This window comes from Asterias rubens, chromosome 20, assembly GCF_902459465.1.
Source record: "Asterias rubens chromosome 20, eAstRub1.3, whole genome shotgun sequence".
NCBI lineage: Eukaryota > Metazoa > Echinodermata > Asteroidea > Forcipulatida > Asteriidae > Asterias > Asterias rubens.
The window spans coordinates 11,384,222-11,408,855 of record NC_047081.1 but is presented as its reverse complement, the minus strand read 5'-3'; the positions used below and the strand labels follow the sequence as shown (position 1 = coordinate 11,408,855).

General features: G+C 41.5%; 1 protein-coding gene across 2 annotated transcripts in view; it reads left to right on the top strand.

Annotated features, from left to right (window-relative positions):
* Nucleotides 1–16,220: 16,220 nt before the first annotated feature.
* LOC117303674 (methylcytosine dioxygenase TET2-like) overlaps nt 16,221–24,634 on the top strand; it is a 34,860-nt gene continuing 26,446 nt past the window's right edge. For both annotated transcript variants that reach the window (XM_033787931.1, XM_033787930.1), the window contains exon 1: nt 16,221–17,967. In XM_033787931.1, the coding sequence (XP_033643822.1) occupies nt 16,255–17,967 (1,713 nt within the window). In that variant the 5' untranslated portion in view covers nt 16,221–16,254. The remainder of the gene's footprint in view (nt 17,968–24,634) is intronic.

Genomic DNA, 24,634 nt, shown 5'->3' with positions numbered 1-24,634 from the left:
AAATTTATCCAGATCCGGACAGACAGGTGAACGAGACCTTGACCCAAAGTGCCATTTATTTTTGTATTTATTTTTTGCACAGATTAGTTGCGTGGTTATAGAGTGTCACTTTTTACACAGGAACCGTTGCGATGACAACGTGCTATATTTAAACATTACGTCATCTTCCGACGAATGGCGTGAACAGTTGGGCGGGGTGTGTGACTGTCACCCCAAGCGCGCAAGGGTGTGAAGACAAACACATTAAAAGTACATTTTATACGTTTTCTTTTGTGTACCTATTTAAGTCAGTTTTTTCTCGTAGCTTCATCAACTTTGTGTCTGAAATAACTCACTTTAATGCAACACACATCCCAACGACTTAGTATTGTGTCAGATAATGAACTATACTTCAACTTGTTTTTTTAAACGCAGCCTTCTTGTGTTTCACGTATTTGCTGGCAGACGACTACCGTAAACTATACCAAAAGACATTGTTGCCAGTCTACCTCCTTCTATTACAAATGCAAAGAGGCTATTATTAGGGCAATATGTTGTCTCATGTACTTCAATTACACTGTATAATAGCATGCATTTACGGTATTGTGGCCTGTTTTTGTCCTGAAATATCTACTTTTGTTACACCGTAAGCTGTCTTGGATTGTGTAGTCGTGTTACGGGAGAATTTTTGTTTTTGGTAGTATAAAATTGCCATCCTCAAAAGTTATCCTTTATGTTTTTTTTCTTCTTTTAGATTTCCTGTGTTAAACCGATTTAGACAAACAAATTTCCCCATTGAAAAGCACAACGACAGTGGCAGTGTTGATGCCCATAAGAAAGTGTTTACGGGACGGGTTGCTCCGGTGCGAGACACCGGCAATGCAGCGTGACGTGACATATCGATGATACCACTCACGCGGCAGTGTGTCCCGGTCACACCTCACAAACGTCCCCGGGGTTCAGGAGCAAATCCACCGGGGTCGTCTGCTCCTAACAACACCAAGGATGGAAAGAGCGTACATAGAAACGCTCAGAAAAGCTGATGTTACGTACACGATAGCAAATCGTACATTTTGAAGCGCATTCAGTTTTAAAGCGAGATACCACTTTTCTGCGCACAACACAAATGTTGGAAAGTACGTGCATATAATTACCACCCAAAGAAGAGCTATAGATACGTCCACAAAAGGAAACGGTACATTTTGACGCGCATTCAGTTTTAAAGCGAGATTTTTTCCGTACACCAAAAATAGACACTCTCGCACTGCTTTTCAATAACGATTTTTGTTTTCTTGTAAACCGATTAAAAAAAGTGAATCCTAAAAAGAAGGAACAAAATATGGAGAATTGTTGAGGGTGGCAATAAAAACGGAACAAAAATGCGTCCGGATCAGCCCCCCCCCCCCCCCAAGCCAATTATGAGTATCAACGGACTTTTTTGTATGAAGTGTCACCCTTTCACAAAATAATTATCAACACAATTTTGCCAACTCTCATATTGTATGCATTTTATGCAAGTTCTCATCGCTATTATTAATCCCGAGAGAAAACCCACGTTACTACGACTACGTCCCGGGAATTGTCCTCTATTCTGTCAACGCACGCACAGGTCCTTAGGTCTATATGGCCTTTTGTGATGGGGCAACAATAGGCGACGGATCAAGGACGTTTTGATTATAAAGTGGCACTATGATCGGAGTATACACAGCAACGCCACTGTCCCGTGACCCAGTTTACGGACGCACTCGACGGCCGCGTAAATGGAGCCTTTTACGGTGACCATGGGTTCTAGTTGGGGAGGGGGGGGGGGTGTAGAGTGACAAACCATTTATTACGATGTACGGTGGAGAAGGGGCATCAATAAGTGAGGAATATTTCAAAGGTGACCATTCATTATGAAATCTTATCTGTGATACCTTTTTACGAAAACATGACTTGTAAAGATAGCTTTAAATCATTTAATTTTAAACAATAAATATGAATAATTAATAATTCTTAAAACTTTGTGTGTTCTTATAAACTGTCAACATCTACATCGAGCTGTTGATTGTATAAAACATTTCCACTTCACTGCTTATGTTCCTCTTAGTTACGTGTTCATGTTTGCTGTGTTGTCATTTAGCCTTCGAGAAAGACTCTGCTAGGGTCGAAACGTCAGGCCATTAACTATTTTATGCATGTATAACACATTGTGAGAAACGGCTCCCTCTGAAGTATCGTAGATTTTTAGAAAGAGTTGTTTAGTGCCTTTAAGGATTTCCCAAGCTACATAAACCATATTGACTTGTTTCCTTCTCGTAAATATAAAATGCATTTACGGATTTGCGAGCGGCTCCTTTAAGGGTAAACCGCCAACGCATCTCATCGGCCAATATCCGGTAGGATTTATACTGTCGATCGGTCCACTTGACAGGCGTGGGTTCATCGGCTTGACGCGGTGCAAGGCAAACCCCTCTTAGGAACCCTGGAGTGCGTGACACGAGGTACTCCTCTTCATATCATGCTGAAAATAACTTGGTTCCGCCATCTTTTAAAGAGTCGTATATGCAAGTCAACATTGTGGTTTAAAACTGGGTTGCCTCGGCGGATTCAATTCATTTCAGATGCATTTCCATATTCAAATACAACCGCATTACATATTGCATATACCAAGTAGTATAGAGAACAGAATTGTTCAATAATTTTACAGTCAAAGAAAATTAACAGAATGGAGGCCGATTTGATAAAGATACATGAAACACATTATAAAAATGAGGGTAGGTATAAGACTCGATAAATTAGTAGGTACAAGACTCGATAAATCTGAATTAAACACGCACAATCGCGCGAAAAGATACCAACGCCAGACTAACATGAGTTAAGTATGCGCCATAACGAAGTCTATGGTGTTAACACTGTCGTCAGTCGGACGAGGCAAGTCAGACTTCAATGTGTGGTAACCTGACGTGCCCGGTCAAAATGTGAACGTTGACTAACGAGACCTTTGTAAGATCTCTTTCAGGCGGGCTGACTGGCTCGCATATTACCGGATGTTGTTTGCTCTTTGCGACACTCGCTTCAGGCGACATTCGTGATCAGAATTGCCTTTCAACGTATTTTGCACTTTTTGTCTCTCTTTTCCCCTTCCTTTCTTTAATAGGTAAACTAATGTCCTGTGTGATTCTCGTAGTAGGGCATACTCGCTTTAATGCGCCATGCGTAGGCTGGACCACGGTTGAGTTGACTTACACGAATCCGTTCGTAACGTGAGGACTTTAGAGTTGCACTTTGCTTCCCTCGCAGGACTTTTTCCTCATCACGCCTCGGCCATTTTGTTTGTCCTTTCTGTCACTCAGAAACCTGGCCACTGGTACTTTGTGCCAAATTAAAGGGAAGGTACACGTTTGCTAATTACTCAAAACAAATATTAACTTAAAAACTGACTTGGTAACGAGTGTTTGGAGAGCTGTTGATAGTATAAAACATTGTGAGAAACGGCTCCCTTTGAAATAACGTAGTTTTGACAAAGAGGTAATTTCTCGCTAAAATAGTAAAAGACTTCTAGCTATCTGAAAGCACACAAATTCGTCCAACAAGGGTATTTTTTCTTTCATCATTTTCTCGCAACTTCGATGACTAATTGAGCCCAAATTTTCACATGCTTGTTATTTTATGGTTATGATGGGATACACCTAGTAAAAACACTGGTCTTTGACAATTACCAAACGTATACAGTGCCTTTAAAGGAACACTCGTTTGGGTACATGTCATATTTGAATCACGGTGAATCGGAAACGGTTTCAAGAAAGTTTTGGCGCTCGATGATGTACATGTAATAGTGTCAAGTATATTCGCACGTCGGGACGTCAGGATACCAAGTACCGACTGGTCTAGTAACAGACTCTTTAGTCTGCCAAACAAACATCGTCTAGAACTCGTTGTTGCTGTTGTTGATATGCTCTCCATTATTAATTACACGTTTCAAATGGTATTGCTTTGGAAATAATTCATAGAAATGGCATGCGAATAATGCTGAACCACATTTGATGGGGTTCGGACACGGCAGGTCCTGTGTGAGAGTGACGCAAGGTTCACCTCACTATAACCTCGCTAATAAATTCAGGTCCCAATCGCTGGTCGATGCAACACCAATCATCATGAAAGTGCACGGTGTATCATATTCAGTGACCCTTGTGTGTTTTTTGCTGTGATTTTCAACTCTACAGGGGCATTGAGCCATTTAGCTTATTAACCAATTTAGACACCATTAAGCTGCTATGATATCCGATTTCATCGTGTCTCTGCGTGAATCACAAGGTGAGCTGTACCAGCCAAATTATTACTGAGGTCAGTCAAGTTCTCCGTCTCAGTACGAGCTGAAATCTCGTGGAAGTTCATTGAAGTGGGACCAGGCTATGTTTGTCATACCAGCCTCGAATTGGTTAAATTGGCGACGCTAGCTTTTGTACAGGTAACCGGTAGAGGGCGTAACATCAACTGGCTTGGAGGGACTTTGAAAGTCTACGAATCTGGATCAAACTTGACAGAAATCTCTATTCCAGATTGATAGAGCACCGGTGTCTTGAGGTTGCGGGCTCGAATCCCGTTTTACAAAAATGCCCGTGCTTACTCAAAATTAAATTAAGTGTACGCAGTCTGTTTCCCTCGGGGTTTCTTACTCGATATCTGAAAAATATGTTCTGGACAAAATGAACACTTTAAACGGTCACCGGTTTACTAGTCGACATACGCCTTTAAGTGACATCACTTGAATAAGAGTAACACTGCAATCATTCTCTAACATTGCAAGGAGCACCAAAATGAGAACCAGACTTAAAAACCACACGTCACAAACTGTACCATCCAAGAAGCTCGTTAATATTATTTATAACCCTTGCTTTTCCCCCGCCTCTATCGAGCGGTGTGTGTAGACTTTAAAGCTTGTCAACAGAGAAAGCGCGGGATCTCAACGGGCCCAGCCATGCGTACGTGTCGTGTCGTCTGCATCCAGCGATCTCTCTAACTCTCTCTGTCCGTGCCGACGACACGACAATCTAAATGCCAGATGCGAATACCTCTTCGTCATCTCTCCATCTTTTTTTCTTATTTTGTTTCTCGCGCTGACAGCTTCTACTTCCAACAGGATGGAATATAGACATGGATGGGGTTAAACATAGGCACTGAATACACAATGTTACTACGGTGCAAAGTGTAGTATTGAACGGCGCCCTGCTTAGAACACACGGACGCACGTCTGGACACTTAACTTATTTCCTAAACCCATTTGTTTTTAATTACGACGATCACGTCCGCAACAACAAACTCGAATTTAGACATAGGAATGGGAAGACCCTACATTAATAGTTTTGTGTCTTGCACGATGTTGTTGGCTCATACTTCTACATTTGAATATTCTGCAGTATTTGAGTCTTCTGTTTTTGAATATTCTGTAGTTTCTTTTATCGGAATTTTATCTGTTATCTGTATTTGAGTTTTCTTTGTTTCAATGTTCTGCAGTATTTGAGACTTCTGGATTTGCCATTTCTGTATAAATTATTAGAATATTCTGTACAATGTGTGTTTGCTGTATTTGAATATAATGCATTTGTTGAGTCTTGTGGATTGTAATGTTTGATGGGACTTGAATATTCTGCAGTAGGCCTATTTAAGTCTTCTGTTAAGATTAAAGATCCTTTTGAGATAATGTTTTGGTTTAGGCATCGCAAAAGCCTCTCAGATCCTCAAAGCTGCAAAGAGTCACTGTCTATAATGTAAATATCAATCAAAATCAAACTGATATGATTTTGATTTCTTGTTCCCCTGGATTTATGACATTAGCCGATAATTCCTTTTATCGTTCTCCCATTATGTACGTGTCTGGAAACGTCGGAGAGGGACAAGAGTGTCTTTATATTTTGTCAGCCGCGCAGTCAAAGATTACTGGAATAAAAGTTTCCGGCCTCTGTTTCCTTACCATGGATATGAGTCAAGGGTTTTGGGTGACCCATGCGCCTTGTAATCTCTCCGGATTGGTTTTTTTTTTAACCCCCGGTATCTCCAAACGTGCTCCAACATCGGAGAGGTCTTTCACACTGCGAACCCATTTTAAAGGCTGCCATTACCGAGGTTAAACAATGGATACCACGCAAGAGTGTATTATACGGTCCCTGCTGCACGACTCTCCGGCAATGATAGGTCTGCCCTTTGACCTAAGAGAGGGCGCTATTTGAGCTTGTGACGTCATTGGCAAGGGGCCTATTGTTATCGTGACGACTCTTGTATCTTTTAAATTATTTTGGGGGTTGAACAAAGAATTGACTAGAGTGGGATTCGAACCAACGACCTCCGGATTAACGTGCCGGCGCTCTACCAACTGAGCTATCTAGCCCTATATTGGCGGTGTCCCTATTTTGTCAATATCTTTGTTCGGGGGTGCCAGTCAGAAGCCATACAACCAATAACTGCCATGTAGCCAGGGATCACACCCAAATTACGATACAACCTGGGAAGCGGCAGCGAGGGGATCACCTTAAGGGGATGCGACTTTTGTTTCAGATATCAATATAAACAACAAGGGAAACGTTACCCAGTCAGTTTCCCTTGTGGTTTATATTGATATCTTTTAAATTAGTGAAATATATCAAACTACCCTCCATGTTACTTTTTGCCGTTTTCACAAAACGTTTGTTGTACAACACTCGAGTGCCACTGCAAGAGCTTGGTGGTAAAAATTACACCATGGGTGTCGTCATCCATGCAATAGAAAGAAAGAACCCAAATAGTAGTAGTAGTGTTGAAATCACACCATTGTAATTAGTTTTGTAATTAGTTTTGCAGAAGTGTTATTTTAACACCCTATTGTGTAAATTTGTATTAATTTGGGGTATCTTTAATTGACAACACCAATATCAATGGTGTCAATTTTAACACCCCAGCTTTTGCGGTGTGAGTTAAACTCTCTCTCTCTTTTGTATCAAGTATTCTTAAGTGTTACAGTAATCTTAATTGTTAGGGAAGGCATAAGGCACCATCAATGTGACGTCACAAGCCAGTATATACCTCTTCCTTTGACCGGTCAATACGCCGCCGAAATTACTGTTCGTTTAAATCTCGACGCGGTTGCATATATTTTAAAAGGGAAATGGAAGGCTTTCAGACTCAATGCCGCTTCAAATGAACCCGTAATCGTTGGGGTCGACGTTTGATTCTCTTTTACCTTTTTAGTACCCGTCAGTTGAAACGAAAAAGCCGCTAATCTCGGTGACTTTGAACTGAAGATTTGCCCCCAAGGTTGTGGGTACGTGGGCATGGCTGCGTCAATAAACGGACTTATGTTTTGCATTTTACAGGCTAAATAAAAAAAGAAACGTGTTTAGCGTCCTGTCTTTGAAAAAATGAAAAGGAATATTGTTATATATATATATAAAATGGCCGCCCGACACATTTTGAAAGACAACAACCGACTGAGCTATGTTTATATTTTTTTGATCGTTAAAATGTAGATTTTTTGTTTTTTAAAGGAGAACAAAATAAGGAGGCGTCCTCTAAAAACGTAGCTGGCGTGGACGCTAAACATTGTGTTTTTGTTTGTGTTTTTTGTTTTAATTTACACGTCGGGGGCCTTTTTTCGTGTGGACGGGAAAAGGTGAAAATCGTGTGAGATCTTTAACTCTTTTTTGTTCTTCTTTGGTGAGCGAATTACTTCATGGCGCAGTGGTTACGTCATGTTTCTGGCCTGGATTTTGGTTGGTCATGCCATCAACGTGACTCGACGTCACTCAGTCGTGTGATTTGGGCAAATCGTTGAAATTGTCTTCCAGAAGGGAGTATCGGAATTTACAGAAGTCAGACTGGATGGACATGGGTATCAAAGGGTTAATTCACCGTAAGTGGGCGTTCGCAGCCGTTACCGTGAGAACAAAGTATTATTTTGCGTTCTGTGATACTTATAAAGAACTGTGTGTGTTTGTAATTATGAGTTAGGCCTATAGCAAAAAAAACACTGTCGACCCTCGCAATGTGTCGATAATGTTTGAATAAAAGGGGTTGCTTTGTCGATGTTCTCGCGTGAACTTTGGACGATTGCGACTATTTATTGATCTAACTCGGCTCGGTTGCTTTCCACGCTGCGGTGTACTGAAAGTTTATATCTATATATTGGATATCCAAACTGCTCGGTGAGGCAGGGCTGTTTATTTTCTTCGTGCTCCACTCCTCACACTTTGCTGTTATTGCTAGAGTCAGTTGGACTTTTTTCAAATTACGGTTCTGGTGGCATAAGACGCCATTTCAATTTATATCAATAATAAGAAGTTTTTTTTTTTGCTGAACATGGCTCGTTTATGTCATCCGGTTGTCTGGTTTCGTGACTGCTTTATCGAGCATTGCCAATCTGTGGTAATTAATAGCTTTGTTGGTCTGGACGACCTTTTCGTTTAATCGTATCTGTCATAAAAAATATTGCGCACTGAATACAAAATACTGCCGCCCGGGCATCGCGCCATCTGCAATAGCTTTAGCCTCCGCTCCAGCAGTTAAACGCATTTCCAGGTGAACTCATACAGTCATCATACTAAATGTATTAAAAAAAAGCCACGGAGAAGACTATAGAGGAAAAAAAGCGTAACCCGCGCTAAACCGCTTCAATCAGCCCGTCCCCGCAGTAAACTTTGAAGAAGAAAAAATCTCAACTTTTCATCTACACTGATTGTTGATACATCATCTTGGTATTTCCTTCCTGCTACAAGACGCGGGATTACGAGGCGAGGACAGCCCAGAAAATGAAATAAACCGACTTTAGTTTGGCCTCGGTTTTCACTGTCAGTTCGCGGCAAATGTGATTCCTCACTCGGCAGCAGACGGCTATTGTGTGTCGTGAACTTGCTTCTACTGAACCGCCGGTGCAAATACTCTCCAAATATACTGATTGCTGAAGAAAAGAAGTGCTTTTAGAGGAACATCACAGAGCGATTTTGTTATAAGGACAGATGCGTTATACCATTACTAGTAAATACGCTGTACGTGCTAACAAAATCTCCCCAAAACGAAAATTATTCTCCTGACATTGTTATACCCATTTCTCAAAAACTACAGCACCTCACGAAGTAATACTTTAAAGGAAGCTTTCTATCGCCTATATCTTCAAACCGTGTAGGTTTTAAATGAACATGTTTTGATATAGTGTTTGTGTCCTACAAAAAGTAGGGGCCCCTACACAAACCCTTTAAAGAAGGATGGCTCGCCAAATTCATTTGTTTCATTTCCGATTACGCACCCTTTAAAAAACTTCTCATCGGAAGAGGCACGCCGGGCCAGTTATGTCACTCACTCCCTCTGGTTGAAAGCGATCCACTCCTAAACGCTCCATGTTATTAAAAGGATAATTTAGACTGACGTCTGATATGACCCAGCGTGATTGGACTATATGTACTTTCCCCCTCTCCTTCCCCCTGTCTGTCATCGCCCCTTCATATTTACCCCCCTTCCTGCTCCCCGTCCCTGGGGGTGACGTGGCGCACGGGGGGACTTCGTGAGGTGATTCAAAATGACATGATTAAAGGGGTTTGTGTGGAGACAAACAGTGTGTGCAACAGTGTGTGCAACTGTCTCAACTACATTCAAACTAAGAACTATAACGGTGTGGGGTACATATTCTCAAAAGTGCATCCTTGTGTGTAGCACTCATATTCTTTCCCTTTTCCCATACTTTGTACACACATTACCTTGAGGGCACACCAGTCTTTGAATGCCCCTATGATTATTATGGACTCCTTATGTTGTCGTTTGTTGTTTTGTCTATGGTCACTAAAAGGTACCGCATGAGCCTAATTTGAATCACACGACAGGGAACAATAATTATACCCTTATGCTGACACCATCTTCTCGTATCCAGTATTATAGTATAGTTGGAGCTAAGATGCACTTGTCATTTCAGCCTCGGTTTTGGTTACTTGTGATTTAAATGGAAGAAATCAAGATTGATCATAAGCAAATGAAAACTTACTCCTATGCTACCAAAGTGGTCCAGCCCTGTAACCATGCGCTGCAGTTGGTTATCTCTATTGTTCCGTGGTTGTCTCCAAGCATGCTCCAAGTTGCCAGTAAAGTTGCCTCGTGTGAATGACAACAAGGCCCTATGAGTTCCGAACCTCTCTTTAATAAGATGCAGTGAACTTGCGGTTATTATTGATAGTCTCTCATCCGGGTTGCGCCTGGAGACGGAGTTTAGGCTTAGTCTTGCCTCGGGACGTGACGTGCATTTTTAAAGGGCGGTGTGTGTTTATGTTGTATTATTCATTGTGCCATGCCATAGTGACGAGTAAATGTTTGCCCCTTTAATGTTATGATTCACACCTTAATGAAAATACGGCCTCTTTATTTATGATGATGGATTTGATGCATTTTTTCCTTTGCAGTTTCGGTTGTTTTTACTTTTAGCGTCCACAAACAGGCCTGAATTTTCTAGGAAAAATCTCTCAAGAGAACTCCATACATTGACGTCATGTAGGCACGTCACACAACGGAAACGCAATTCTGGGCGGTTTTAAAATTGTTTGTGAAACAAAATGGCGCAGTTGAAAATACGCGGCTTATGTCCCAAAGTGCTAGAATGTCTCGTCAGAGAGTTGGGGATATAAATTCGCAGGTCTGGGAGTGACGTCTACATTTTATTGGCCACCGCGATTCGCTGTAGGCACTTTGGCGGGAAACGTTGTTACTTAAGCAAGTTTATTCGCTCGTTAAATCGGTTTAACCAATGAGCAAGCAACGGGTCTGCTTTCCATGCGGCAGTTTTCATTTTATTCTGTAGTAAGTCTGCTTGGAGAAAACATGAACTTGACTGCGATTGTTTTGGGGCCAGCTATAACAAATTAAAAAAATAATGAAAAGAACCAGAAGCGTCTCCATGGTTTAACTTGGCCAATGAGCCCCCCCCCCCCCGTAGTCACCATCACTCGTCTAGGCAATGTATCTGATGGGGAAACTGTCACTGAGCTCTGATAGCACTGACACCATGACACCACACCTACCTGCAATCTGAACTGCAGGCACGCCGACGCCTACAATTTCCCGATGATGCATTTTTAATAGACCTTATATAACTATTTTTAAAGCTGAATCATAAAGAGAAAAAAATAGGTGTGGAGAAGGGGGACGGCTATTCCATTTCAAATCAGAACCGCCCGGGCTCCATAATATAGACAGTCAACCCTGTTATAAAAGAGCACTGTTTATGAAGAGGTTCCGCTTAAAGGCACTGGACACTGGCACTGGACAGTGTTCTCACTTGATGTATCCCAACCGTGAGTTTACAAGTACAAACCTTGTGAAAATTTTGGCTCAATTGGTGTATCAAATTGGCAAGATAAAAATGAACGAAAAAAACACCCTTTTTACGTTAGTTTGTGTGCTTTCGATCAGATGCATTATAAACGGCTTTAGCTGGAGTCTTTTATTATTTGAGTGTGAAACTACCTCTTTCTCAAAACTTATTTAAAGGGAGCCGTTTCTCACAATGTTTGTTATTACTAGCTCTCGATTGCTCGTTAAGTAAGTTTTTATGCTAACTACAATTTTGAGTAATTAACCAATAGTGTAAAGTCCCATATCTCATTTCTGCTTTTTTCCCGTTGTTTTGCTGTCCTCTTACAACGTTCCTGTTTTGTAATCTGGCCAGTCCCAGACAGAAGTGGACTGTTTACCGAGGGTTCCCTTAAAACGACGGGCCCAGCTTGCGGGGTGGCCAGGCTTGCCGCGGCGGTTGACCAAGGCGCGCAGGTGCGTGCTTGGACTTTTATTTGTTTTGACTGTGGATAATATTCCTGGGTCCCCTGTTCGCAACAGGCTCGGACCCGCAGCAGAACGAGTTGACTTGTCGGTCGACGGATTAATTGGTGCAGGGGTGGGGGACTGGTGGTGGTGCTAGAGTAAATTTCCACCCACAGGAGTGGGGCTGGGGATTGGGGTCAATAGGTTATGTTTGGGGTCCTTTCTCCACTGTGGTTATGGTTGGGATTCACGCACGTCATTCTCGCGTTGTGACTGCAAAGTTAGACCATAGAGCGATCTAGCAGAGTTGGCTCAACGACCCTATTTTTTTTTAAGCGCTAACTTGAGTTGGTGTTTGAAGGTAGTGTCCTGAATGCAATTCTGGTCAGCAAAATTGCCACCGTCGTAGTGCTCTCAATGGGGAAACAAATGTTGTTTCTAAATTAATTAAAAGAGGGAATCCTTAAAAAGGGACCTGTTTTGAGGATGGCAAACCTATACCACAGAAACAAAAATTGCGTCCCAAATAATAATATGTCACTTCTGACAGCGTGTTTTGGGGGCTATATAAAGTAGGACCTATATCAGTTTCGTTAAAATATTGTTTACATTTTTTACCGCCTTTTCTGCGGTTGCAATAAAAAAAAACGAACACAATACCACACCGTCATCAACCAAGAATGCTGAACAAGAAGAACGAAACTGCCAGGCAGTGAGACTCATGGTTTCTGTTCCCTATATTCCACCCCTCCCCTTCCATCACCACAAAAAAAAACTTGTAAAACCGTCGGATTCTATTTTCAGAATCTATCCCCCTGGGTTTTTAAAGCAACAATAATAACAACAACAACATTCCCCGCAACAACAATCCCATTGAGTCTCTGCTGCTTGTGGTGATTCCAAACGGTGGTGAAAAAAAGAAGGACATCAAATCACACTTTCGTTACTGTTTTTTTTGCGCACTCAAAAGTCGTCTGCTCAGAAATGTTTGTGAACTATTTTTTTATTTTTTTTCAGTGTTTAAAAATTGTCAAGAGTATACATTACTTTTGACTGGGTTAGATTACGGTATTCCTTGCCATTCACGGGGCTTGGTACTGAGATTGTGCCCCTCGGCGCCTATAAAGCGACCGTGGTGGTCTCTGATGGTTTAAACATCTTCTCCGGGGAGGTGAAGGTCAGGTCGTGGGTGCGATTCCTGCCTTGGCAGACCGTGGTTCCATCTCTCCGTAGTACTTGGAACGCAGAGTGATTTAGCATACTTCAGTGGCTAGAAATGTATTAGTTCAACACGTACACAATGCACAGAGAACTACAAGTTTTTAAACGTGTTGTGAGCATGTGAGAAATTAAGCACGTACACGGAAACGGACAAAAAAGACCCTCTCTGCACATGACGTCCCTGCAGTAGGGCGCCCTCTCGCGAGGTGGTCAAAGGGAGTTAGTCTGGTCCTCTCTGCGTCTTTAATCCGCAAATAAAGCAAGCCTCGAGGCTCGAAGATGTTCTGGCTACAATGGAGGGTTGCTCATTGGTTCATTCTGCGCCGCGCGAACAAATCTATGCGTTTTGATTGGTCCATCATCAGGAATAACGCTATTAAAGATAGTGGCAGATGACGTCAATGCCTAGGTTTTTTTTTTTTTTTGGGGGGGGGTGGGGGGTCCGTTAGAGGTAACAGTTCGACAGTGGTTCATTTCTGCCCAACATTTATGTACTCATCGCGAACCCAATGTGGACCTGTTTATATCCATCACATTAACAGCAGCGATGCCCTTCATCAACTGATACCCTCCACATTACCCCAGTTTCTTTCACCCCCTTCAAATCCCATCCTCCCGAACAAGCCGGACACTCCCACTTTTCGACAATCTACGCACGGTTTACAAACAAAATAATCTACAAGAAGGAACGTCTAACAATGTTGTTTATCAATTATCTTCCCCTGCTTTTCCGGTAACGATACCAAAAACGACATCGACACCTTTCCACTGCGCCGCCTGGTAAATAATTCTTTTCCTTGGGGCCTGGTCCCTACGGCTGTTTGATGTACCATTTCCATGTGGCCCACACGCTCTCAAAATAATTATGCATCCCTGTGAAGACATCGTTTGTTCTTTCTTTTTGTCCCTGTACTTTAAGATTTTCCCTAGACTTTGTAAACAATATTTCTTGTAGAGCACCCCGTCTTTAGAATTTCCCTATAATGAGGTCATTTTAATTTCCCTTTTTTATTTTGTCCTTGGCCTCAAGAAGACTGAATAATAATATAAAAAAAATAAGCACACTTTTTGTGAAGAAGAGCAGAGTATACTGCTTGAAACGTTGAGACCAAACTGTCTTTTGTCAGAGCCAGCACTCACACAAAAGAGTTTTATAACAAAATGGTTGTACCCGCAAGTTTACATATATTTATACCTCTCACTTTGTGTGTGTTGCATTTTTTAAGTGTGCGAGCCCCTTTAAAGTTGTGGCTCCCCCCCCCCCCCACCCCTCTCTCTCTCTCGCTCTTTTCTTGTTCTCTACTTTTTCCAAGTCGAATTATTGGACGCAGATGGCGCTGATGGATTTCGTACCCGACGGGGTTGGTCTGCCAATAATTTTCACGCAAATGGCACCGTGTGCGTCGATTGCTACAAGTAGGTATGGCCAGCCATTTACAAAACTTGAAGACGCGGGTTTGGGGCGCGGGGTATCACTGCGGTCGGGCGTGAATGTCTTTCCCGTGTGTATAATCGATGTCTTATGGATGGGGTTGTCGGTCTGTGTCAGAAGAGAGTTTTGCAGACGGGAGGAGCTTTTTCGTCGTTAATGCGCCTATAACAAGACGTCTTAAATGCAGTGTATATTTTGCGGGCACAAGAGAGGTTGGAAATATAAGTGACCATTTCATTATAGAGATCTACTTATGAAAGTGTTATGATGAAGCAAATCAAACATAAATCATTTTTATTTATTAATGTGAACGTTACCTTATACCAGGCCTTGATTTTACTAAGAGCTATTCTATTAAATCTTAATGTGTTTTATCAATCGCAATGTGTGATAGTACCTATTTCATAGAGCTGCTTAAGCAGAAAAATTTTGCTTAAATATTTCTGCGTAGCAAAAATAATCAGAGAAGCAGTCACAAACTGTGCAGTTGACATCATACTTTAGCGGGTGACTTGTTTTACCCTTCATTAGTAATGTTGGTTTTTTTTGCTAGACCTGCTTTTCTGATTGTAAAACGGGTGAAAATACGGAGTTTGTGTTCGCAAACTTTGATTGAACTGTGATGGTCCTTGTGAAAATGACGCTAATTTCATCTAAAAGAAAAACTGCGAGTTGCCACGGGAAGCCCTCCACGGTCTTGAGTTATTAACAGGGACCTTCAACGTTCTTGGAAGAAATATTGATCCGACCCAGAATCGAATAAAAAATTCTTTTATAGGTGATTTTTTTTCTTCTTCTTTTCTTCTCATTATTGTTTATGCTGTCGTGTATTTTATATGAAGCGTCGTAAAAATACCCACGTGCAATTATAATGCATTCACTCGTCACACCAAGGCTAAATTCATCCACTTGTAAGCCATTTTTTAAGGACGATTTCATTATTATTACCCTAGATATTATTATTTATTTTTTACTGGTCTCGGAGTAACGTGGCATGCGACCGCGGTCGACCGGTCGGCTGTATACTCGGCTCTCTAGCCCCGGGTTAACGACAGCCACAGGCTGGGCAAATATGTCAAGGACCGGCAACCATAAATTCCATCGCGAAGGCGGTGTTGGGATGACAAATTGAAGGAGAGTCCGACGCCGTGATCGCTAATGACTTTATCGTGTCTTGTTTTGTTGGACTGCTAGAGCAACTATAGCTAGCCGCGGTGCGGTGTGTGCGGCATTTTGCCGACCATGATCGGGTTCTACTTTGTTTTGCGCTGTGTTTACACGCTCATCCGTCATAGTGAAGGATGTCGCTGAGGGCGCTATGACACATTAAAGTGCAACTAATTTGTATTCCTGTTTATTAGGAAGGACCATTGAGAAAGGACGAGGAGAGAGAGACGATGACGATATTTTTATAATGGGTTTCGTCAATTCAGATTTTAACACTTGAGGCAAAGTACAACATATTAGTCCTTTTTGGTCAATTGTGTTTGGTGCACAATATTGTTCAAGCTGGTGGTTTATTCTATGACTTAGTTATAAATTTTAGGATGTGCCCTACCGTGTCGTTGGGGAGTTTGTCCCATGGTGTGCCCCTCCCGATTTGGTCAATAAACATGAATTGTTGACAGTTGAGTGAAAAGAGTGCGTGAAAATGAAACTTCTAAGTTCTATACACTTCGCCGATTGGAGAACAAAATTGGGCCGCGACACCGGAACAAGACAATTTTAAGAATATGGAGAGAGAAATTGGCAGGACTAGCGGTCAGACACAGACAGCGGGTTTAATATTAATGAATATTCATTTATTGTTTTGTTTTGTCTCTTGTTTATTTTCCAGAATGCTGAAAGCAGGAGAGGGTCAGGCGTTTCTACAAATGGCATCCGGGAACCTTGTAGAGGCGCTCATCCGCCGGACATTGCTCGAGGACAACGTCAACACCGACGACAGAGGGCAGTCCGCTGATGAGAAATACCGCCCTCAGTCGACAAAAACAGGCAAATGCCCAAAGAGCGATCCCTGGGAAGTGGATATCGACAACGATGACGTCGAGGTGAGGGTCCCCATGCCGACGAAGACGATGGGTGTGGATGCTGCTTCAGACGGCAAGAGGACCGGGTCCAAGGCCGGTCAGAACAAAAAGGACATCGTGAAATTTGACTCACGGAGGAAAGTGAAAGAGGAGAGCCGTAAAGAGGCTCTTCTGAAGGAGTGGCGAGAGGCAGAGAAGGAGGAGGAGAGTCGGAGGATGAAAAATGCAGCTGTTTTTAATTCGCGAGTGTCGGAGGAGAGAGACTCTAATGATAACAATACCACCAAGAGAATGGATACAAACGACGGCACCACATTGCCTGAAATACTTGATCAAACTCCCATCAGACACCCGAAGGAAAGAGGGAAGAAGAACTGTTGTGGGAAAAGCAAACAGACAACAAGCTCGACTGACGGACACGCGAACGGCAAGGAAGAAGCCGGACCCACCTCTAAGAAGGAAAAGAGGGAAAAGTCAACGGGGGGCAAGCGAAAGCTTGGCAAGTCGCCTAGAGATTCGCCCGCCGTAGCCGGCGGCCTAGAGCCCGAAACCAAGTACACCAAATTTGATAAAAACTCTAATGCTTGCAGACAAAGCGATTCTTCAGTCTCGGAAAATATTGATGTTGGATGTGCTGTGGGGAGCAACTCCATGGCATCATCCCCAACCGATCACAAACCAGAAGTGTTCAGGTATAGCCACGTCGAGGAAAACGGCTCAGAGAATAGTTGTGATCAAGTTGCCAGGAAAGCTGAGCCCAAACCCAAACGGCCGAAACCTGGCTTAGGAATGTCCATGGGTCTCACCATCGCGAGCATGATCGAGAAAACACTAGACGCCGGGCTGGGAGCCTCGTTGAAAGCTTCCAAGGCGGTGCCCAACTCCCCGGGGACATCCGACTCCTCCTCCCGGGACTCCGAGACCAGCAGCTCGGCATCAAAGAGAAAGGAGCTGCGTCATGACGCAAACTCGTCTGCGTTTGGCATCGCAGTCCCGAAACTCCGCTGGGCTTTAACCGGCCAACAACAGCAGCAAAACATGGACCCGAAATCAGGCCCGGATTCGGGCATGGGCGGTTCTGATAGCAGGATATTTCACTCGTCAGGGCGCCCTCAGTCTCTCAAACAGACATCGGGAATACCACCAGCTGGTCCAGCAAGTTCGAGTGCAGGGCAATCTCAGCTCTTCCAACCCATCTTTCCAGTTTCGCGACTCGGATCCTCGTCTCCGATTAAGATCGACATCCCCCGCTCCTGCCCCTTACCGAGCTCCAGTTCGTCCCCAGGCTCCCCCAAGGACAGCTCCATGTTCTCCCCTACCCAGAGTGACGGTTCCCTCTCGGCAAACCAGAGTGACAACGGTGCCTGCAGTCCAGGCAACATGGCGGACGGGTCCAGTAGTAGCGGAAACAAGAAGAAGAAGCGAAAGCGATGTGGAGTCTGCGAGCCGTGCATGACGAAACAGAACTGCGGGGACTGTTCCAGCTGCAAGAACCGTCGAACGGGACACCAAATCTGTAAGATGAGAAAGTGTGTGGAACTTCGAAAGAAAACACAGGTGAGAAAAAAGGAGGCTCTATTTTGGTATAAGTTAATAACCTAAACTTCAGGCTGAAGCTGAACTAATCGTCTGCACAAAGCAGGGGTTCAATTTAATCGAACTGAAAACCACAAAATGGGTTTAACAAAAGATTATCTTGCTTTCAAGAATCTAGCAACCAGTTCAAATGCCATACTGCCAATACTGAAAGTCTAACTCATCAAATTTATCGGCAAAGTTGAAAGAAGAAACCAAGAAATCAAATCTCAGAACTTAAGTTATAATTATACCTATAAAAAAAATGGCAAGTAAACATCTGGCTTTTTAGGCTTCATATAGTATTTTCATTGTTAAACCACACACTTCCAAAATAATGGACAGCCAAAATTACATTTCAGTTTGGACTATTTTATTTTTTGGGTATCAACATTGTTTTATTATTCTAAACCAGCTCTGAAGTAATGATGGGCCCGACCCTTCACCCTCATACTGTCTGACCATTGAAAAACATCCATTGTGGTTTTGCTTATTTGAAAGGTGGATAAACTACTGTCAGCCTGCAATGACAATATTAATTTTGGACACCATGGTTCTAATGCATACTAGATACACAGTAGGCATGGTAGGGCCTACACACATGTACACTGTTTAGTTTTGTGCCACCTAATCCCCGCAGTTGAGTGGTTTCTATTGGTTGGTCAATTCGCTAGAAATGGTACAAAGAGTAGGAGGGTTAAGTTTGTTTGTTTTTTTGTCTTGTATTGTTTTAAGTAGGATTTGAAATTTTGCAGGTTGGGAGTATAATCAGTCGAGGTTTGCAGTAGCGCCATGTGTAAATCTCTTTTGAATAGTGTTGGTTCTGAAAAGAACAGGTAGTTGACAGCTGAAGGTTTCGATCAGTATGCAGTGATCATTTGATCAGTATGCACTGATCATTTTCAGGAGAGTGCAGGACTCTGTTGCTGGATGCTGCCTCATCAGTACTGCCTTGGAGATTAACTGGAAGTTTGGCTTGGCTCAATGGTGCGCAAGAGTGAAGAAAAGTTGTTTTCAACAAAAAAAGTTTTAATTAGAATGCCATCTTTTTCTTTGGTACCTTGTCATGGGCTTTTTGCTGTTCCAAACAAACATGCTTGAGTGACACAGGCTGGTTGGTGATGAGGGTCGGGGATTTGTTGTGTTTCATGTAGGCCCTACTGGGAGATGTTCTAAATTTTACCTCCTTGCTGTGAAAAATGTTCTTTTATTTCACATTATTTTGTAGTGTAAAGTCAGATTTTGTTGTGCAGATTGCTGTCTAGAAGGCTTTTTTCTCTTTGCAAAAGTTGTTTTTAACTCTGGCAGAACTGTAAGCTACAAACTGCTGAATTTAAAACCTGCATATAAAAAAAAATGTCCATAAGCACACATAACAAAATAATTGTACTAGTTGAAAAAGGTCACCATTAAAGTTGAATAGCGCCCTCTGTCGTCGAGCTTGACACCTTTACAAAAATAACACTAATCGTGAACAGCGCCCTCAATAGTAAAGCATCATACAGCACCACACATGGTGACTTACCCGGTTGGTGGTACTGTTGAGCGTTGGATTTGGGCTTAAAAACAGTCGCTTTTTGGTGAGGATTTTCTATCTTTTTCTTCCCGGAGAGAGCTCTAAAATGTGGTCAACATGAGATGCTGAGATACACTGTAAGATTATTTCATTATTCTAAGCTTTGTAATCGTATAAAATGTTACCCAAAAAGCAAGTTGAAAATGTGCGACACGGAGTCCCGGACTTTTTTCTTTTTTAGGTTGACTTGTTTTTGTGCAAGTTTTAAGTTAAGTTGTGCTCTATTAAGTTTGCTAGTGCGTGTTTGGTAGACAAATTAGACCTTCTTAACTCATGTACCCCTCCATCATGATGTACCTGAGATTATGTGGGTGAAAGTGAAGCATTGGTGACTGTGTTTATGCAAACATGGCTCTAAATTTTAGACTAAAATCTGTCTCATGTTTGTAATTTTACAATAATTTGATTTTTGAAGCTTGACTCTTTGATTTTGAACAACATTCACTGATTCGTTATTTGGAAAAGCTTCCGTATGGCGCCACCACTTTTTCATTCGATATGAAATAATATAGTATCTTATTTACCTCAATGAGATATCCCTTTTTGTAAAAATGAGTGAAAAAGTGGTGGCGCCATACGGAAAGTTATCCCGTTATTTCCTTTTCAGATCAACAATCATCAATCATTATTCAACATCTCAATTTTCTTGACTGAATTTTCCACACTGACCCATATTCATAATAATGTCTCTAATTCTCTATTTCATAACACCCTATTTTGGCCTTTTTTGTGCTGTAATAAAAGGAATGGGAAAATTTTACGACCTCGCCACCAACTTCCGGCCTTTTTTTTCTTTTTCTTTTTCTTTTTTTCTGGATGTACATATGCTGTAACCCTTCTTCTCAGGTAAGAACAAAATTCTGTGGTTTTGGAGTTAATTAACGGCGGATAAATTGGTGGCGACGCGCGGAAAATTATCCAAAGGAATAATATAGAAAGCTCTGGATTTTTTTTTAAGTTATTAACACTACTGATCACTGAATAATGATCGTGTTAAAAAAACAATGTAGGCCCCCTAAATATTTGTATATATACGGGTCCTGTGGTCCGATCTCAGATTGTATTTTATTTGTATTTATGTACTCATCATACTGAAATGCATTCATGAAACTTATGCCGACCTCACCATTGAAATTCAGTCCCAAATCACAAAGTAGTTCCCCTCAAAAAAAATGTAACCTTTTTACTTCAAAAAATGTTGCCGATAAATAACACAACATCAACCGTGTGTGTATCACTGAATCATGTTTACAGTTCCCCCATCCCACTAAGTGTGCCTTCCCTCCCCCCCCCTCCCTCCCCCTAGTCGCTATAATCACATTAAGGCAGTTCTGCGTCACTCTTCCTGAAGCTGGTCAGAGCTTCCTGCCATCCACATCATAATGACTTGCATCAGCTGGTGTGGCCAACTGAGAAATAAAGTAATGGATTGTTGCTGTTTATCGTCCAATTTGCAAGCTTGGGGAATTTGTTTTTATCTTTCCAAAGATAATTTGTTTTTCTGTTTAACATTGAATAAACAAGATTTTTTTATCTCGAGGCTAAACCACTCTAGTTGGGAATTTGTTTGGCCGCCAACCAGTTGAAAATAAAGACTGGAAGCAAATATTTTTTGCTTACAATTTGTACAGAGAGCAGCCCTATAGTTTCAAAACTGTTATCCACTGCTTACCGTAATTGTGTTGAAATTGCGTATAATAAAAAAAATGCAAATTGTTCTACTAAGCACACAAATTTGCTTACCAGTAAATGGTAAACATGTAATTTTGCCACGCAGTGTTAGCAAGTGGGTCTGTCTGTCACTTAGACTCGCCACTTTATCTGTCCTAACATGTATGTGAAAAGGTTTAAAACTGAGCCATTCGGAAACTGTTATTTTCTGTTTAGATTCAGACTAACTCTCTGGCTAGACAAGCTGGTAGTCACAGGTGTGTGGGGTGTTTTTTTAGGCACAAAAAAAGCACTGGACATAAATTGGTTTTGACATTTTTTTTGGGGGGGTGGGGATTTTTGTGTGCGTGTGTGTTGAGTACGTATGTGCAGTGTTCTTGTTTCAAATAAAATCTTTTCAAAACCCACCTAACTAATATATCATCATCAATATAGCACTATATTTTTCTGTGTTTTTTTCCCTTATAAATGTTCCCTTTATGAGGCAATAAATATTTTCTTCTGCAAAAGTTCAGTTTCAAACAATTAAATTAAAAATCTAACTTCATTCGATCTCATCTTTCCTTCACATGAAACAAATCTATTTATTTGAAGATAATGTAATCTCAATTTGTTTTCTCTCAATAAATGAATCACTGTTGACTCATAACCTTACCTAGTAAAAATGGTATCGTGATCCATGTAAGTTTCGCTTAATTACGGAACGGACACGAATCGCTGTTCTAGAATGCACTCCCAATCACAATCCATACACCGTAGTCTTATGGTAATTGAAAATGAATTCCTCGCTCGACAAACCAGCATATGTCTTCTCTTATCATGGCTTCATTGTTTAACTTCCTCCACCCCCCCCCCCCCTTCTTTCATTGAACATTAAAGGTTATCCCTTAAGCAAAGACGCAATTAAATCCCCAGCACACGTATCCTGGAATCGTGCCTCCTGATACGGCACACGGTCGGTGTTCACGGTCCAGGGGTCACATCACATCCAGAATCTATTCCCTGTTAACGGATCGTGTGAGCGTGTTTATTCCCGTAGGAGACTCCGCTCTCGCTGTGCTGGACCCCGCTGTCTGTGGATGATAAAAAAATCGAAAGGAGACTGGGGGGGAAAAGTATAAGTACTGGTTTTAGAAAGAGAAAAAAATGATATCATTAACATATGAATAAGAGTAGTCACACTTTGTGCATTATAAATGTGCCATGGGCTTTTGTGAGAATTCAGACTGTACCATTTGTCGAACGTAGGGGGATAAGATTTTATGACTGGGTATTGTGACATGGTTTGTTTACCTTTTTTTCTTCACACAAGCAACTGAATTTTGCGCATCATGAGGCAGATGCCAACTATCAATTAGGGGTAGATAACATTTATACAATTTTTTATTTGGGGTAAAAGTTTTCCTCGGCTTAGTTTTTCTTTTTACAAACAAGTTTTTTCTAGTAAAGTGTGGGTAGAAAATTGTGTCTCCAAAGTTGTGGCCATGACTTGGTTCTCATTGTAATTGGCTGTATAATGTTGCTGTGTTTGTGCTGCCACGAGTGTTGTCGTAAATTCGCTTCAAATTGGAGATCGTAAAAATTGTTTGAACTCTAATTTGCAATCTGACCTTCTTGTGTAAAGCTTGTCATCTGTAGACAAATGAGATTAATATTTTGTTAGTGCTTGTTCCAGAAACAGCTTTGAAACTGTTTTTCTCATGTTGATTCATGTATTGTAAAAACAATTCTGGTCCAGTAAAAGTTTGGAGCTACAAGCCCTGCACTCTTGTAAATTTGAGCCCAAAAGAAACCTGTTCTTCCTCCATGCTGTACATGTATGGACGTTTGGACGTTTGGAACAAAACACAAATCTTGTTTAGTGTCAGTCAGGAGTTAATTAACTTGTGAATGATCACCATAAGAGTGTGGTTAACAATTACCCCCCAACAAGATAATCATCCAGCCAGGCTATTCTCTAATTAGCCCCCAATGCAACTGCTGATCCAATTAACCAGTAGGTTAATGGGAAGTGCTAGCCTGTATACCATAACCCCCCCCCCCCCACTTTCCATGGGTCACACTTCATTAACCATTACCACCACCAGTCAATGCAGCCAGTTTGCCAAGCAGAACCCTTCTATTGTTATGTAAATTTAGCTTGGTGGTGTAATGGTGTCCAGCCATGTGAATATTTAGTTAGTTAGAGGTTAAGGGATCTTTCAAGGGATCTCCTGAACATCTATATTACTAAATTTTATTTAGAAAATTCTGTTGCTGTTGAAAGTGCTTTAAAATAAAATTTAAAAAAAAGGGGCCTATAAAAAAATAAAAGATAATATAAATAACGCGAGCTACAATTATAGCAATGACTTTTGTAGGGGTGTTTTAGGTTTTGTTGTGGTCTTTTTGTATTTTTTCTGTAGGTTACATACACAAGTAAGTAATTAATTGTGGGATATAACAAATGAAATTGCAGAACTTGCCAAATTTGGGGACAAGCATTTTTATGCCCAATAATTTTGTGTGCATTTTGTGAACCTTTTTACTTAGAGTAATTGTCATTTATTCCATTCGAATCCCACCTCAGACTGGATCCTTGCAAGTGGATTGGGTTTTCAATCAGTCCCTGCCTGATTTGGTTGGTTTTCCTTCATTCCTTCTACTTATACTACTACTACTTCTATAAAACAAACACTCTGTGGTCGGTTGTGTTTTCCTGTGTTCAACATCCATGAGATTTCACCAATCCTGTGGTCAGGTGATACTGCACCAGAATTTGTCAAACTGTCATGGACAGATAACCACCATTCACAAACATTTCCTTGTGGTTGTAACTGATAAATTAGCCCCCACCCCAAACCAAGTTTGATTTCTAAAGATAAAAATAAAGGCCTCATAAAGCGCGGCAACACTGTCACTGTCGAACCACTGAGCAATATATATAGTTCATGGTAGAACTATGCTTGACCTTTATAAAGGTTCCAACACGGACCTTTTTCAGTCAGGTTTTATTGAAGCTTGGTCATTATTTGGTCAGGGGTGGGGAGAGCACGCATGGAGTTTTATCGTTTAAATGGCAAAGCAATTTTCATTTTGCAAAGGGCACTTCAATTTAAAATCTTATGAGTCAATGAGAATCTTTTAAAGGGGCACCAAGGCCAAGACCAGGGCAGTCCTGCCTATCGCCTCAGTGGCCTTCATGCTATTCCTTACGGGCTGGTTGGACCCACTACAGGCCTTGCGCATGCATTAAAACTTCCCAAAACCTGGAATTTCTTGTGTTTACAAAATATCACATTTTTAATAATAATAATAATAATAATAATAATAAAAGAGTATTTATATAGCGCCTTATACGCCTCTCTTAATATTTATAATGCATGACGTCATAATTCTTACCCAAAATGAGGCTATGGGCGC